The sequence below is a fragment of the Diadema antillarum genome, unplaced genomic scaffold, assembly GCF_040938485.1.
Source record: "Diadema antillarum isolate AM-2024a unplaced genomic scaffold, OU_Dant_1.0 scf00000060, whole genome shotgun sequence".
In the NCBI taxonomy this organism is placed as follows: domain Eukaryota; kingdom Metazoa; phylum Echinodermata; class Echinoidea; order Diadematoida; family Diadematidae; genus Diadema; species Diadema antillarum.
The window spans coordinates 1,998,278-2,012,324 of NW_027270949.1; the positions used below are offsets into that span (position 1 = coordinate 1,998,278).

Consider the following 14,047-nt stretch of genomic DNA (forward strand, 5'->3'; position numbering starts at 1 on the left):
ATCCCTCTCACACAGACACGAATAAATGAAGGGTGCTTGTCAACAATTACTACGAGTGAGTGATGGATAAATGATGACGTGGACTGAGTGCTAAACTGCGGCATGATTTTTTGCTCTCGACGCCACAGGGGAAATCGACTGTAGGTGCAACACAGGACGTTCAGAGGCCAGTGCTTCCATGGTCACATGATTCTATCATTCCAGCAATCGATCATCGCTGCAGCTATTCCTTCCCACAATGCATCACATCCCAGCTCCACTGGTGGGTGGAGAGGGGGGTCTGGCAATCAATCCAGACGGCAGTGTGGGTGTCGGTCGTCGACAATGGGTCGGCAGGCGACTGATGGCCTCATCACTGCTTTCGCCCGACAAACGTGTCCATCGCCTTGGACGTCTCGAAGAAGTCTTCCATTGAGAAGAGAGCTTTCTGTGGCAGAATGCTGTAGATAGAGAGAGAGAAAGAAAAATAGAAAGAGAGGGGGGAGGGAGAGATGGATTAATTATCATTGCATAGCAGATATTACTTCTGATCACCTATTTCACCTACACTGAATGTCCAACATTTTTTTTTCTCTTGGTGATTGGTGATCAGCAAATCTACAAACTGGTTTGCTCTCTCCAAAAGTGGGTGAAGAAGAAGAAAAGTTTGAAAAAGGGGAAGAGAGAAGAAGGCGAATAGTAAGAGACAAAAGAGATACAGGAGAAGAGGAAAAATGAAAAGAAAAAGAGATAAGTACTAAAGACAAAAAAAAAGAGATAGAGGATAGGAAGGATAGAAAAGGAATGGAAGAAAGACAAGAACAAAGAAGAAGTATTCGTAAAGAGAATAATAAGCACAAAGGAAGGAAAAGAAGGACAATGACAGCAGGAAAGAAAGTGAAACAAGAAAAAGAGTGAAAGATGAACAAGAAAAAAAAGAAAGAAAACAAAAATACGAAGAAAAGGAAGAAAGGGAAAAAGAACAAGAAAAAGAAAAAGTAAATGAAGAAAAAGAAAGAAAGAAGAAGATAAAGAAGAAAAATAAAAAAGAAGAAAATGAAAATGAAGAAGAAAATGAAGAACAACAGTAAGAAAAAGAAAAACAAGAATAACAAGAAGAGAATGCAGAAAAAGAAGAAGAAGAAGAAGAAGAAGACAATGCAGAAGTAGATGAGGAAGAAGAAGATGATGAAGAAGAAGATGATGATGATAAAAATGAAAGAGAAGAAGGAGAAGAGGAGCAAAGCAGGAGGAAAGTGAGAGACAAGATCAAAATGATGGTGATCCCTCACACTTCCTCACTGGTGTGCAGCCTGCAGGCCAAGGGGATGTGACACACACCGAGACAGGGGTGCAGTCACAGCCCCTTGGAGAAGCAAAAGTGAGATGCCAGGCCCACTCGAGGGAGCCTTTGGAGGCTATAGACCTTTCCTCCACATGCTAAAAATATGGGATGATGATGACTAAACTTCTTGGGAAAAACTGATGCAATGTAGAGTCTGAGTTCCCTTTTTTGGTTTTATAATATCAAGTCAGCTTGCCTTGAATTGTTTGTGGGAACTATTATATCATACAGACCTCCCAATCTTTCTGACTGAAAAAAACAGGGGATGATTTGGCTCAAAAGTAGGAAAGAATGAGCAGCTCCCCTAGGAGTGTGTGGTAAAATTATCAAGCAAAATTATAGGAAACTCCTATTGAAACAAGAGCTGGGAATGGTCAAAAATTAGATTCTTTCCTAAATTAAAATTCAGAATGGCTGGCAGGTCTGTATCATACACAGTACTTCCCACAGAAAGTACAGCTCTATCTTGATAATGTATGAGACATCATAAAACCCTGAATGTAGGATCAAAACTTTTTTTCTTATGGATGAAAAAAATGCCCAACTACATTTATTCCTACATTCAAAACTGTTAAAAGACAAAATGGGTTTAAAAGAAAAAGAAGGGTGTTTGTTGGGTAATGAACTCACTCTTTAAGGAGTATTAAGAAGTGAAGGAGAGCCGGCGTTCTCACGAGGGCGGTCTCCGTCTGCACTGCTTCCACGACTTTGGCCGCGACGTAGTCTGGTTCTAACGTCGGCACTATCATATCGTACCTGCAGCACACATTAGGTGTAAAAGGCAACATGAAACGTTGAACTGATGGACGTATGAAGCCTGAAGTGTAGCCATTGCAATTACTTTGTTTTTTTATTGGTTTCATGAGGCAATTACCAGGTTCATAGTTAAACCAATAACTTTGGTCTCAGAAGAATGATGGGGATTTCCCCCCTTTTTTTTGTACAGAGGGAGTGCAGCTTCAGAGGTTTTCCTTGTTTCTATTACTCTCCATTACTTAAATGGAATTGAGTTTAAAGTTACCGAACTGACCCCGAAAAAGAAAAAGATAGATAAACAAATAAAGAAATTATGGATCTGGTTATTGATTAGTATCTTTGTGTGATGTCTCAAAAAGAAATTACAAACTGTACCTGCAACAAGCAAAAGTTTGTAGCATGTGGTACAGTGTATGCATCTGTGGTTAAATACAAATACCTGATAAACAATCATCTGATTACATGAAAGATCAACAATATGTGACCCACCACAACAACAAAAGGATCCTAGAGTCGAGAAAATCGAGTTTGAAGTCAGATTATCAAAATCGATCAAAATCATCAAATTTCTGTTTTTGACATAATTTTGTAATCTAATGTTTCATCTATCATCAGCTGAAATTTTGAAGCTAAATAATCAAAAGAAAGGAAAGAAATCAGCATTTTTCTCGGCCGTGATTTTCAGACTTTCAATGGAACAGAAATATGTCCCAAAATTTGGATTTAAAGCGCCGCAGATAGACTGCACCCCAGCAACGAGGGAGTGATCTTATTGGTCAGTGCGTGGCATCCTGGTTACTGACTGGTCGTGCGTAGACCGCCGGGGCTAAGCTAGAATGAACATCGCGGAGGTTGCTGGAAGCATACATGTACCTTCTATAGTCAAGAGGTATAAACTGTCTTGCCTCCCCTTGATCACGATAGCGTCGGAAGTGACTTTGAAGGTGATTTTCTCGAACGTTGATTTCCCAGACCACTCGATATGCTCTCATAAAATCATTGATATCCCCACAACCGAGTACTTTTATGAGTCGTGTTATATATAAAATTAAAGCGGAAGAGTAAGGGAATAATGTCATGTCATTTTCAGAAAATCAACCTCCCCCGACTTTTGGATCCTTTTGTTGTAGCAGGTCACATATGTTTTAACCCTTGAAGTGCCCAGGCTGTACATACAAGTAGTACCTTGCCATGCTTTTCTCTCAACATTCTCTTTGAATTCCTCCAAATTGTACCTATCATAAACTGTATTTTTCAAAAGTCATCCCACTCAGGACTAACAATGTGCCAAGTCACTCCAACAGGAAGGCCATGGTGACACAATAAGGGTTATGGGGATTGGGAAATCTCTCTTCAGTGGCAATTTTAATACTTTCCAGACATCTGAGCCAATCAGAGAAGAAAGCATTCTAGTTTCAATAATAGATTTTTAGATGCCAATCAGCAATTTGTACCGTAAGTATGAAATGTGTCAAGGAAGTAAGGTGTAGGGCTATGTACTAGATAATTATACAGTACAATACACAAGAAATCAAAATGAAAAAAACAAACAAAAACAAAACAAAACAAAACAAAACAAAACAAAACAAAACAAAACAAAACAAAACACAACAAATCTGCTGTTTTCTTTTTTGTTGTATGTACATGTATGTACACATACATTGTATACTGTACCATCTGAAGAATCACCAAAAGTTCATATGGGTTGAAGTCTTTTGGTGAGATTTTATCATTTATGACAAAATCAAAGCATGTTTAACCCTTTGAATGCCAGGGACTTTAGACAGTGAGTATAACACTGTGGGGTGGGGTGGGGGTGTTCTGCGGCAAGAATCAGCACTCAGGTGTGTATAACACTGAGGGGGGGGGGGGTGGTGTTCTGCGGCAAGAATCAGCACTCAGGTGTGTATAACACTGAGGGGGGGGGGGGGTGGTGTTCTGCGGCAAGAATCAGCACTCAGGTGTGTATAACACTGACGGGGGGGGGGGGGGGGGGGGTTTTCTGTGCCAATCAGCACTCCAAACACACAAAGGGTATAACAGCTCAATCAGTACAGAGCACACAAATCGCTTCTCGTTCTCTATGTCTGTTCTTCTAGCCTCTTCAACTCAAAAGGAAGGACAAATTCCTAATCTCAAGTTTAAGGACAGATTGTTATGGGCTGCATTCAAAAATAGAAAATAGCTGTGGTTATAGCTCATTCAAATTTGCACCCAAATTTATCCAGTTGCAAGCATTTGTTTGAGTTGCACTTTAACACACAAAGTTCTGCAAGAATTCAAATTGACACACGGCATTTACTTGTGATAAATCACTGATAATTAGATAAAACTAAAGCCTCAAGAACTATGACAAAGTTCACTGTAGGGACTTCGGTGCTTTTTTTTTCTAGCTTGGTTTATAACAAAATTTTATGATAGAGAAATACATACAGTGTATTTGTACCACAAATACTGGTTGTATTGGTCTTATGACATTCAAACTTATGGTCCCCCCCCCCCCTCAACAGTGCATGGCCTTGCACTATAATTATGGTAATTTCTTGTGCACCAAAACAACATTAGAGACACAAGTGATCTACTGTGGGAATTTTTGCATGCTCTTTTATACACTATTCTATACAACACACGTTAACATTCAAGAAATCCTCCTGGAATTCCCCGTCACCTCAACAACACTGAAATCAAACTGAACTTGGGCTGATTACAATGCATATGTATGCTGCATATAATCTAATATACCATTGAGCATTCATCAACTAGGCACTTTTCACATCATACATCGGGAATAGGCAACGAGTATGTCTTAATTAATCTAATCAAAAATTTAAATTCCATGACCACCATCACCAATTATATAGATAATCATTTTAATATAGGGGACTACCAAAGAGATGCAGATGTTGCCATGGATGCTGTTTCCATGGGGACAGTCTTTGTTAACTCAATCTGACAGTGAATTACTTCTCTAATCTCTGATAATTGAAACAGAAAGAAAAGTGCTGCCATTGTCATGGCTGCTATTGCCATGGCAATTCATGTCCTCCAGCCATCAGTGCCACACATACGTAATAATTAAACAGCTAGCCAAATAAATGGTCAAGAGTGTCTTGTTATTTGAAGACTGAAAATAAAAACTACACTGTAAGTGGCCAACATCCTCTGGCTGATAACTGTTAGCTGGAAGCAGGCTGGGATCCCCTGTCTCAATTTGGTGATTTTTTAAACAGCATTTCAAGATGTATCCATGCATTATTGACCTTGAAAGAGGAATTGCCCAGAGTCAAAGGGACAGTTTAGTATTGGTGGAGATGAGAATTTGGCTTTTAACTTTTTTTCGAGACACCAGGAAACCACTTATGAAATACTGTAAAACATGAAATATTCGCGGCACAAAATTTTCGCGAATTGGAGCCGACGGCCTTTTTCGTGGCAAGAAATTTTCGCGAATTTCCTCTTGCGTTCAATGCATATAGTGTAGATAAGAAATTTCGTGTGCATTTCAATTTCGCGAATCTTGGCGCTCGCGAAATTCGCGAAATTAAAATGCACGCGAACATTTCTCGTTTTACAGTAGTTAGTACAGCAGATACCATTCTAGAGGAATTCAAAGTTTATTTGATGAAAATCGGTTTTAGTATGACCGAGGCATCCCAAAACAAAGCGAAACAAAGCAATCATAATAAAAGCTGGGTCCCATGTTTTATTGGGATCGCTCTTTTTTGATATCTCAGCCATTTCAAAACCAATTTTTGTCAAATAAACACTGAATTCCTCTTGAAATTAGACGCTCTTTTAGATTTCATAAAAAGTTTCTCATTATCTCACCAAAAAAGGTTAGAATTCTGAAGTAAGGCCTCAACCTAAACTGTACATTCGTTTTAAGGTCTATTTACACCGAGCACAGTATGGCCAATGGGTTGGGTTTTTGCCATGGTGCGCCAAAAGAAACCATGTCTGGTTCTGCTACAATATCACTTCCCCGCTATTCTCCAACTTTGTTACAAAATCAATCTTCTACTGCTGATTGTGTTGCTCTTGATTTTGACATAAAAATAACATTTTGGGTGATTTTATACTGAATTACTGATTCTTTTTGAACAGAACCAGACATGGTTCCTTTTGGTGCACCATAGCAAAAACCCGGACTGTTGCCTGTACAGTGCTCGGCGTATACACGCCCTGACATTACTCTGGATAAAGATGACTGGCATACATCATTAAACTACAGTAATTGACCATTGATGATGGACTGATTTTGCTACAACACGCATTACCCATATACCTGCCCAAGTATACTCGGGACTCGTCCTCAACAGGTTAAAAATCAACCAATTTCAGTTTACATTGAACATAATTATATGCATGAACTAAACCTGCATAGATACTGGTAAGAGTACATATGTGGTTTACAGCATATAAAAGTCACTATAAAAGACAAGTGTGATTCTCTTCTTTTGCCAAGTGCTACAAAATAAAAGCATCAACAGCAGCTTCAATATTTTACGATGCTGACTTCCAGTTTTTGTTTTTGTTTTTGTTATATTCCTCCTTACAAGCATATGCAATTTGATCCCATTGTTTTATGACAATGCTCAACAAGTGTAGGAAGTCTCAAAATGCTCATTTTATGTGAACCTTCCGCCCCCCCCCCATTTTGATAATAAAAATGCCGTTATTTGATATTACAGGAAATATTAAACAGAAAAGAGGACAGAGAAAAAAAAAGAAGAGCGTAGGTGGTGCCTTTTGTCTTGTTTTTCCCAGGCCATAATCTGGCTTTAGAACAATGCATGTAGAGCATGCTCTCAATGACTGCAAGGTTTACACCCACGTAATGGCAGGCACTTAAAACATGTGCAGAGGAGCGTGCATTGATAATCATCCAGAGTTTGAACTTCACTTCTCACTGTCTTGAGCAAGATATATCAAACAACGAAATGTTTGATTTTACGATATTCAAATATTTACCTATATATTTATAGACACAAGATAACATAATTATCAAATTTTTCATCTATCAATTATCTATGATTATGAATAAGATATCTCTCATCTTATCACACAAGCTTTAAGTATTTATAGAATTATTTCATAAGTTTGTATAAAATGGCATCCCATCCCGCCAGGACCCTTGACCGTTATTCTTCGGTTAGGATGCGTCATGCCACCAACTGCACCAGCAAATTCTCACAATGTTATCATTTGGAAGATCAAACATTATCCAAACAATGTGCTAATAATAATTGCAGTGGTTTTCTTTGTCAATGTTGAATCAGTTGTGCTCTGACGAGCTGCAGATGTTTCTCAGAGTGCGCCAAATTGAGTCATTCTTCCGATTTTGGGCAGCTTTTATTTTGTTTTGTTTTTATTAAAACAATCTAGAAGGGTACATCCCACATCTCGGCTGTCCTGGGTCCCATCTCATAAAAGATGTTAGGATAGCAACTCTTGCTGGAATGGCAACTTCCAATAGCAACAGCCAATCAGGAAGCTGGATTCTTGTCATTTGCATGACAATTGCCATTCCAGCTAGAGTTGCTAATATTGTATCAACTTTTGATAAAACTGGACCCTGGAGTTCCAAGTGACTGATAAGTACTAAACGTATCAGAATCAACCAGCCTTCCGTAGAAAATTGAACGGAAAATTAAAGAACCTGAAGAAAGCAAACACACACACACACACACACACACACACACACAAACAAACAAACAAACAAACAAACAAACAAACAAAACTGCACAATGCCAATAAAATATTATCTTACAAGGACAGAAAGCAATATGATCTCAACTCATTACAAGTCAGTTGTTTTGAGATTACTGTAAAAGTAGATATTTTCACGCACAGGCAAGACGAGTTTCTCGTGTTTTTAATTCCGCGCAATCAAGACATCAACTACGGGAACATATGGCAAGGAAAAATACTTGCACGCTTTTATTTTCGCACTAGTTTCTGGTTGCGTGAAATGCGCGAAAATTTCAACACCGCCAAAAATTTCCACTTTTATACAGTAACCAACTGTAGTGTAACTAAAACATGTTGTAACTTTTATAGGAGATGTTGCAGAGACATCTACTAGAACAGGTGGAGACTGGAAAAAAAGCCTCTGAAAAAATCAGCCATGTTCAACTCTCTCACTACTCCCAGGAGACCAGACTAGTCTTCAGGAGATGTCTCCATGACCACTTCACAACCAGTGAGACTCAAGTCGCCACTAGGTCGCCAATGAGATATCCACTTCTAACCAGTTGAGGGCGGTTTGATTTTGCTACAACACGCATTTCCCACAGACACCTGCCCGAGTATCCTCGGGACTCGTCCTCAACGGGTTAATAGTAGATCATACATATGACATCTTTATCTCTTCTTTTTTTTCATGGGAACATTCAATTCATCCTCAGAGAATTCCGTATATGCCATATATTTAGCAAGTCTAAATTTTCTTGAATCAAGACTTCAACATTTTTGTGAGTGGTTAAGAATGTGTAATTGTTGGATAGTACTGTAGAATGGAGAAATGTGTTGTATGTGTGCATTGAATGTATGTATGTAGGCTATGTACTTTACAGTGTACACCTGTATCTGATAGGATTATGGAATTTCAAGGCCAATTATGGAAGAGAAGTAGATAATTTCATCTAAAAAATGTGCAGATTGAGCATTCATCAGGAGTTTGCCTTCACTCCAGCTGCTGCTAAATACCCGGATGTCCAACCATGAGAATACAGAGGTTTTGTCCAGATTCTCTGGCACTACAGGGTGGTTCACAACTTGAAATTTGAGCATGGTGCAAGCTCAGAATCTGAGAATATCGCAGAAATTCTAATAATACACAGAGCGCACTTAACGAGTACATACATGTAGTACGCAATATTTTGCAGCTTATCTCTCTTTTTGCTGCTTACATTCAATGTTCTCTCTCATGTTTTGCACACAAACATCTACAGTACTGTAAAACGAGGAATTTTTGCGTGCATTTGAATTTCGCGAGCGCCAAGATTCGCGAAATTAAAATGCACACGAGAGTTCTTGTCTGCACTATATGCATTGAATGCCAGTGGCAGTTCGCGAAAATTTCATGCCGCAAAAAAGGCTGTCGGCTCAAATTCGCGAAAAATTCATGCCACGAATATATCATGTTTTACAGTAAGTACCAGGTAGTTTGATGTTTCCTTTGTTTTGCATAATATTTTTCACATGTTTGATTACATTTTGTTTTGAGCTCGTTGCAAATTCTTGAGGATGTTGCACATGAGTTGAGGATGTTGCACAAGAATTCGGGCATGTTGCACCGACATGCTGAGACCCATCATGGACCACCCTGTACCATGACGTCCTCTCACCTGATCTTGGTGCCTTCAAACATGCCCGTGCTGATCATGTAAGGATTGACCAGTGTGAAGTGGATGCCGTCCTTGCCGGCCGCCCTCATCTCCCGCACCAGCGACTCGTGCAGGCCAACGGCAGCGAACTTGCTCATGCAGTACTCCGGCATACCGGCGGCGGACAGCTCGCCCATGATGCTGGCGATCGTGACGACGTGGCCGTGATTGTTTTTCATCATGTCTCCCAGGAAAGCCTTGAGAGTCTGTTAAGTTGGAAATTTGAATACTGTTTACTGTAAGAAGAGACACATTCACAGCAAGAAACTTTGAATGAATTGAAATGAATTGAAGTGAATTGGAACCGAGGGCCTGTTTAGCGACATGAAACTTTTGTGAATTGGCAACTGACATTCAATGCATTGTGTAGACAAAACTTGCTCGAATTTTGGCTCCTCGCAAAATTTGCAAAAGGTCCATGCACATGAACATTTCTGGTTTTACAGTACACTGCAAATACATTTTCAATATGAGCATAAAATTTCATGAGTGAAATGGTAAGAACATGATACTGAAGCGTCAACATTACAGTGTAAGTATGTCTTTTTCAGGACTAGGTTTACGCCCAAGAAAGAATACACGGAGAACCGTGAAACCATCAATCACTATAAAGAATTTCCAATTAAGGAAACCTTTAAAGATGCATGAATCAGGACTTGTTGGACTACTTTGAAAGTGGTCGACTAACTCGTGAATGAGAACCACAGCGATGGATTAACCTGTCGAGGATGGACTGATTTTGCTACAACACACATTTCCTACAGACACCTGCCCGAATATACTCGGGACTTGTCCTCAACGGTTTAAGAAACAAGTATCATCCCTATTCAATAAAAAAGTTAGTGATTTCCCATGTTTGAGAAAATGCAAATGGCAACACAGCAGGTAATATTTTCCTAAAGTTGTTGATTTTGTGAATTTGAGCCCAATTCGCAAATACTGCATTATCACTGTATGGCACAGACAAAACATGTACACTTATACAGAGAGAACCAAAATTGTGCACTGTTTTGTTAATCAGGTTATCTTAAATGTGTCTTAGCAAGTCAATGTACATGTCCCTCATAAAACTAACTCTTAACCTGTCGACATACAGCTAAAACTACTATTTACACGTATTTCCCACAGGCACCTGCCGAAGTATTATTGTAGGTACATGTGAAGAGTTTGTTCGCAAAAACCGATAAGTCCAAAATTGTCAAATGGAGATATTTGCGATTAAAGGTCAAGAAAAATAAAGAGAATAATAAGAACATTTTTGCTTCTTTTGACAATAACTCCAAAAATGTACCTTTATATGTAGTGACCAATATATCACTTAAAAGGTATTATTTTGTACTTTATGACAGAGATCGTACTTCAAATTCTTCAAAAATGGACTTATCGGTTTTTGCAAACAAACTCTTCATGTACAGTTGTACATCTACTGTACACTCAGGACTAGTCTTCAACTGGTGTTTATGTTATCATGCCATGTCGCCAAGTGACCACTAACTGCAACCGACAAACTCAAACTGGGAACATCATGACTGAAAGTTCCTGGTGGTATCCAAAGAGCCACAATACTCCATCAAATATCCATATGATGCAATAAAAGAACTTGCAGAAATGAACATCATTTATTATTAGAATATGATTAATTGGACATGGGACATCCAATGGCAAGATAGAGAGAGATTGTTTGTGTACATGGCAAACTTAGTTTCATATCCATGTAAAACATTGTAGCTAAATGTAGATTCTAGAGTGTACATTACCCCACTTGGGGTTTTACCAAGTGGCAATCTTTCTATTTTGTTTGTGTGTTGTTGTTATTGTTGTGTTTTGGTATATCAGTATCTAAAAGGAAATGGTGGAGTAGACACTCAGATGATTGCTTCAAGGCTTGGGGAAATCCTAGGTCTGTGGTTTAGATTTGCCGACAACCAAGTGAAGGTAACAGACCAACAACAAAGCCTACAGATTACATTTGACAATTTATATCAACTCTTTATGTGCCACGGTAGAAACCCCCTGTGTGCCACATTATTCTGAGACACCAGCGTAGTCATGCTTTGGGAAAACATTCTGTTTTTCAAATCAATGTAACCTTCATTAAATAGATTTCTGTTCAGCTGAATATGTAATGAGCAAAGATGTAGAGAAAATGCCAAGCTTTGCTTTGATGTAAAGAGTATGACAAATCTATGTTTGTTTTTCTTTCAAATGACCAGTAGCTTTACTGTATTAAAAGGCATGAATGTGACACAAAAATAAGTGCCAAAAACGTATAATTTACATGCAAATCCAAGATGGGACACTGCTTGCTAGTCAATCACCAAATAAAATGCAAGCTATATGTGAGAGAAGAATAACGAGAAATGGCTTCATTGTACTGTGGTATTTGGCGATTTGTCGATCAGTTTGGGCGGGTTTGTGTGTTTGAGCAGAATATGTGAAGTTCGCATGCAGTCGACTGAGTCGGGCATGCGAACGTGGCACATAAAGAGTTAAAAGCACTGGAGAGATTTGGGCATAGAAGCAGGAGCCCTACACTCTACCACTAAATCAAAATGACTACCTACAGTGTATAATTGTGGGCACGATCCAGTTTTGCTGAGAGCTACACTGTGAGGATGATCTAAATGCATTTTCACAACAGATTTGACATCTAATAATGGAATGAAATACGCTTGTAATTATGAATGAAATAATACATGTTTCCTCAGAATCATATAGGAAGTGACATATTGGGGTTTCACGCATTTTCACAAAACAGTGATATTAGAAGTAACCACATACTGTATGAAAATTAAATGAGGTGATAAAGTCAAGGCCTACAGTATAACAAAGCTCCATTAAACTTGTGAAACAATTAATTTTTTAACTGAGAGAACATGAAATGCTGAGCTCTCACCCAGGCATGGGCTAGCGAATTGACTTCAACCGTCTTGACGATAGCTTCATCTGACAGGTCCATGAACTTCTTCCCCGCGATGATGCCGGCATTGTTGACCAGTATGGTGACCTCTCCGGCCTCCTGCTTGACCTTCTTGGCTACCTCGTAAACCTGCTCTCGCTTGCTGACATCACAGACGTAGTACCAGGCCTTCTGTCCAGTTCTCCTGACCAGCTGGGCAGTCTCTTCAATGCCTATAGGTGGAAGGGTCATAAGAGTATGTTTAACCGGCAATGAAAACACATTGTGACATCACAGACACCTGAAAATAATATCTTTTTTCCCCCACGGATATTATCAAAATCAAAAGCACAGCATCATTTTCTTCACATCCAGTCATTCTACAAAGCAGTTGTAAGGACTTTCATAATTAGCATCAGAGATTTTCATTTTTATCTTTTTTTTTAAAATGTATGAGAAATAAAATGTCCCTCCTTGGAATCCAATGCAAGGGTTATGCACTAATGTCATCTCTACCTCATTATAATTTGCATTACATACAGATATGTGACCCGCTACAACAAAAGGATCCTAAAGTCGCTGACGGGCGAGCCAAGCATGGCCCAGAAAATTTCTATTTTCAGGCCTTTCCTTTGATCCTTTAGCTTCGAAATTTCAGCAGATAATAGAAGATACATTAGACTACAAAATTATGTACAAACAGAAATCCGAACGTTTTGACAGATTTTGGTGATCTGACTTCAAACTTGATTTTCTCGGCTCACCCGTCAGCGACTTTAGGATCCTTTTGTTGTACCGGGTCACATATAGTATCATACATGATTGCGAGGAAAATTGTAACTTACACAGCATTTTACTGCTTTTCTATGAAACTCTCATAGTTCTGCTTGTGCGACTGAAAATTCCTTGTGTTGGAGGCAACTTATACATCAACTTAGTCACCCTTTAACCCATCGAGGACGAGTCCTGAGTATACTCGAGCAAGTGTCTATGGGAAATGAATGTTGTAGCAAAATCAAACCGTCCTCAATGGGTTAAGGAGCCTATACCAACCACACTGGAAAGCTAACCTACAAATTATCCAATTACCACTCAACCATGGGTGAGACCCATTGGCCCATGACAGATAGATGTAACTCTCTCTCTCTCTCGATCTCTCCCCCCCCCCCCCCCATCTCCAGGGTCTATCTCTCTCTTTTTGAACAGATTTACATTTTCTCAATTTTCCGAAGTGTGCAGCTGACTGACTCAGACCACGGCAGTAGCAATGCCTTTGTTTCATCGATCAGATAAATGTGGTATATAATCCATTGTCACAAAGTTTAATACATTGCTAGTCATGATAGTCTCACCTGTGGTTTAGTATGAGTTAGAGCAGGTGTGTGATTTAATCTGTGATTATCTGGTTTTTGCATGCACTCTTTACACATATCAAATCCAAGGGCATGGTTTGGTGCTGATTCTGTTTTATGTATATTACAAACACTGTATTTCATTAATTGCTAGTGTGGTATTGCAATGTGTAGAGTAAAACATATCTTTCATCTGAGCTCCTTTTTTTTATTTATTGATATTACCATTGCTGGTTGTTTTGTTTTTGTTTTTATGCAGATTTATAAAAATCATCTTGACTACTAAATCTGCAACGGGTTGTTGATTTCCTATATCTTTTTCATTGGC

General features: G+C 39.0%; 1 protein-coding gene across 1 annotated transcript in view; it reads right to left on the reverse strand.

Moving 5' to 3' along the window:
- Positions 1 to 352: 352 nt before the first annotated feature.
- LOC139716019 (retinol dehydrogenase 10-B-like) overlaps positions 353 to 14,047 on the reverse strand; it is a 70,835-nt gene continuing 57,140 nt past the window's right edge. Inside the window, exons 3-6 of the mRNA XM_071627575.1 lie at positions 12,365 to 12,600; positions 9,430 to 9,674; positions 1,955 to 2,080; positions 353 to 440 (exon numbers count right to left, since the gene is read on the reverse strand). Of these exons, the coding sequence (XP_071483676.1) occupies positions 353 to 440; positions 1,955 to 2,080; positions 9,430 to 9,674; positions 12,365 to 12,600 (695 nt within the window). The remainder of the gene's footprint in view (positions 441 to 1,954; positions 2,081 to 9,429; positions 9,675 to 12,364; positions 12,601 to 14,047) is intronic.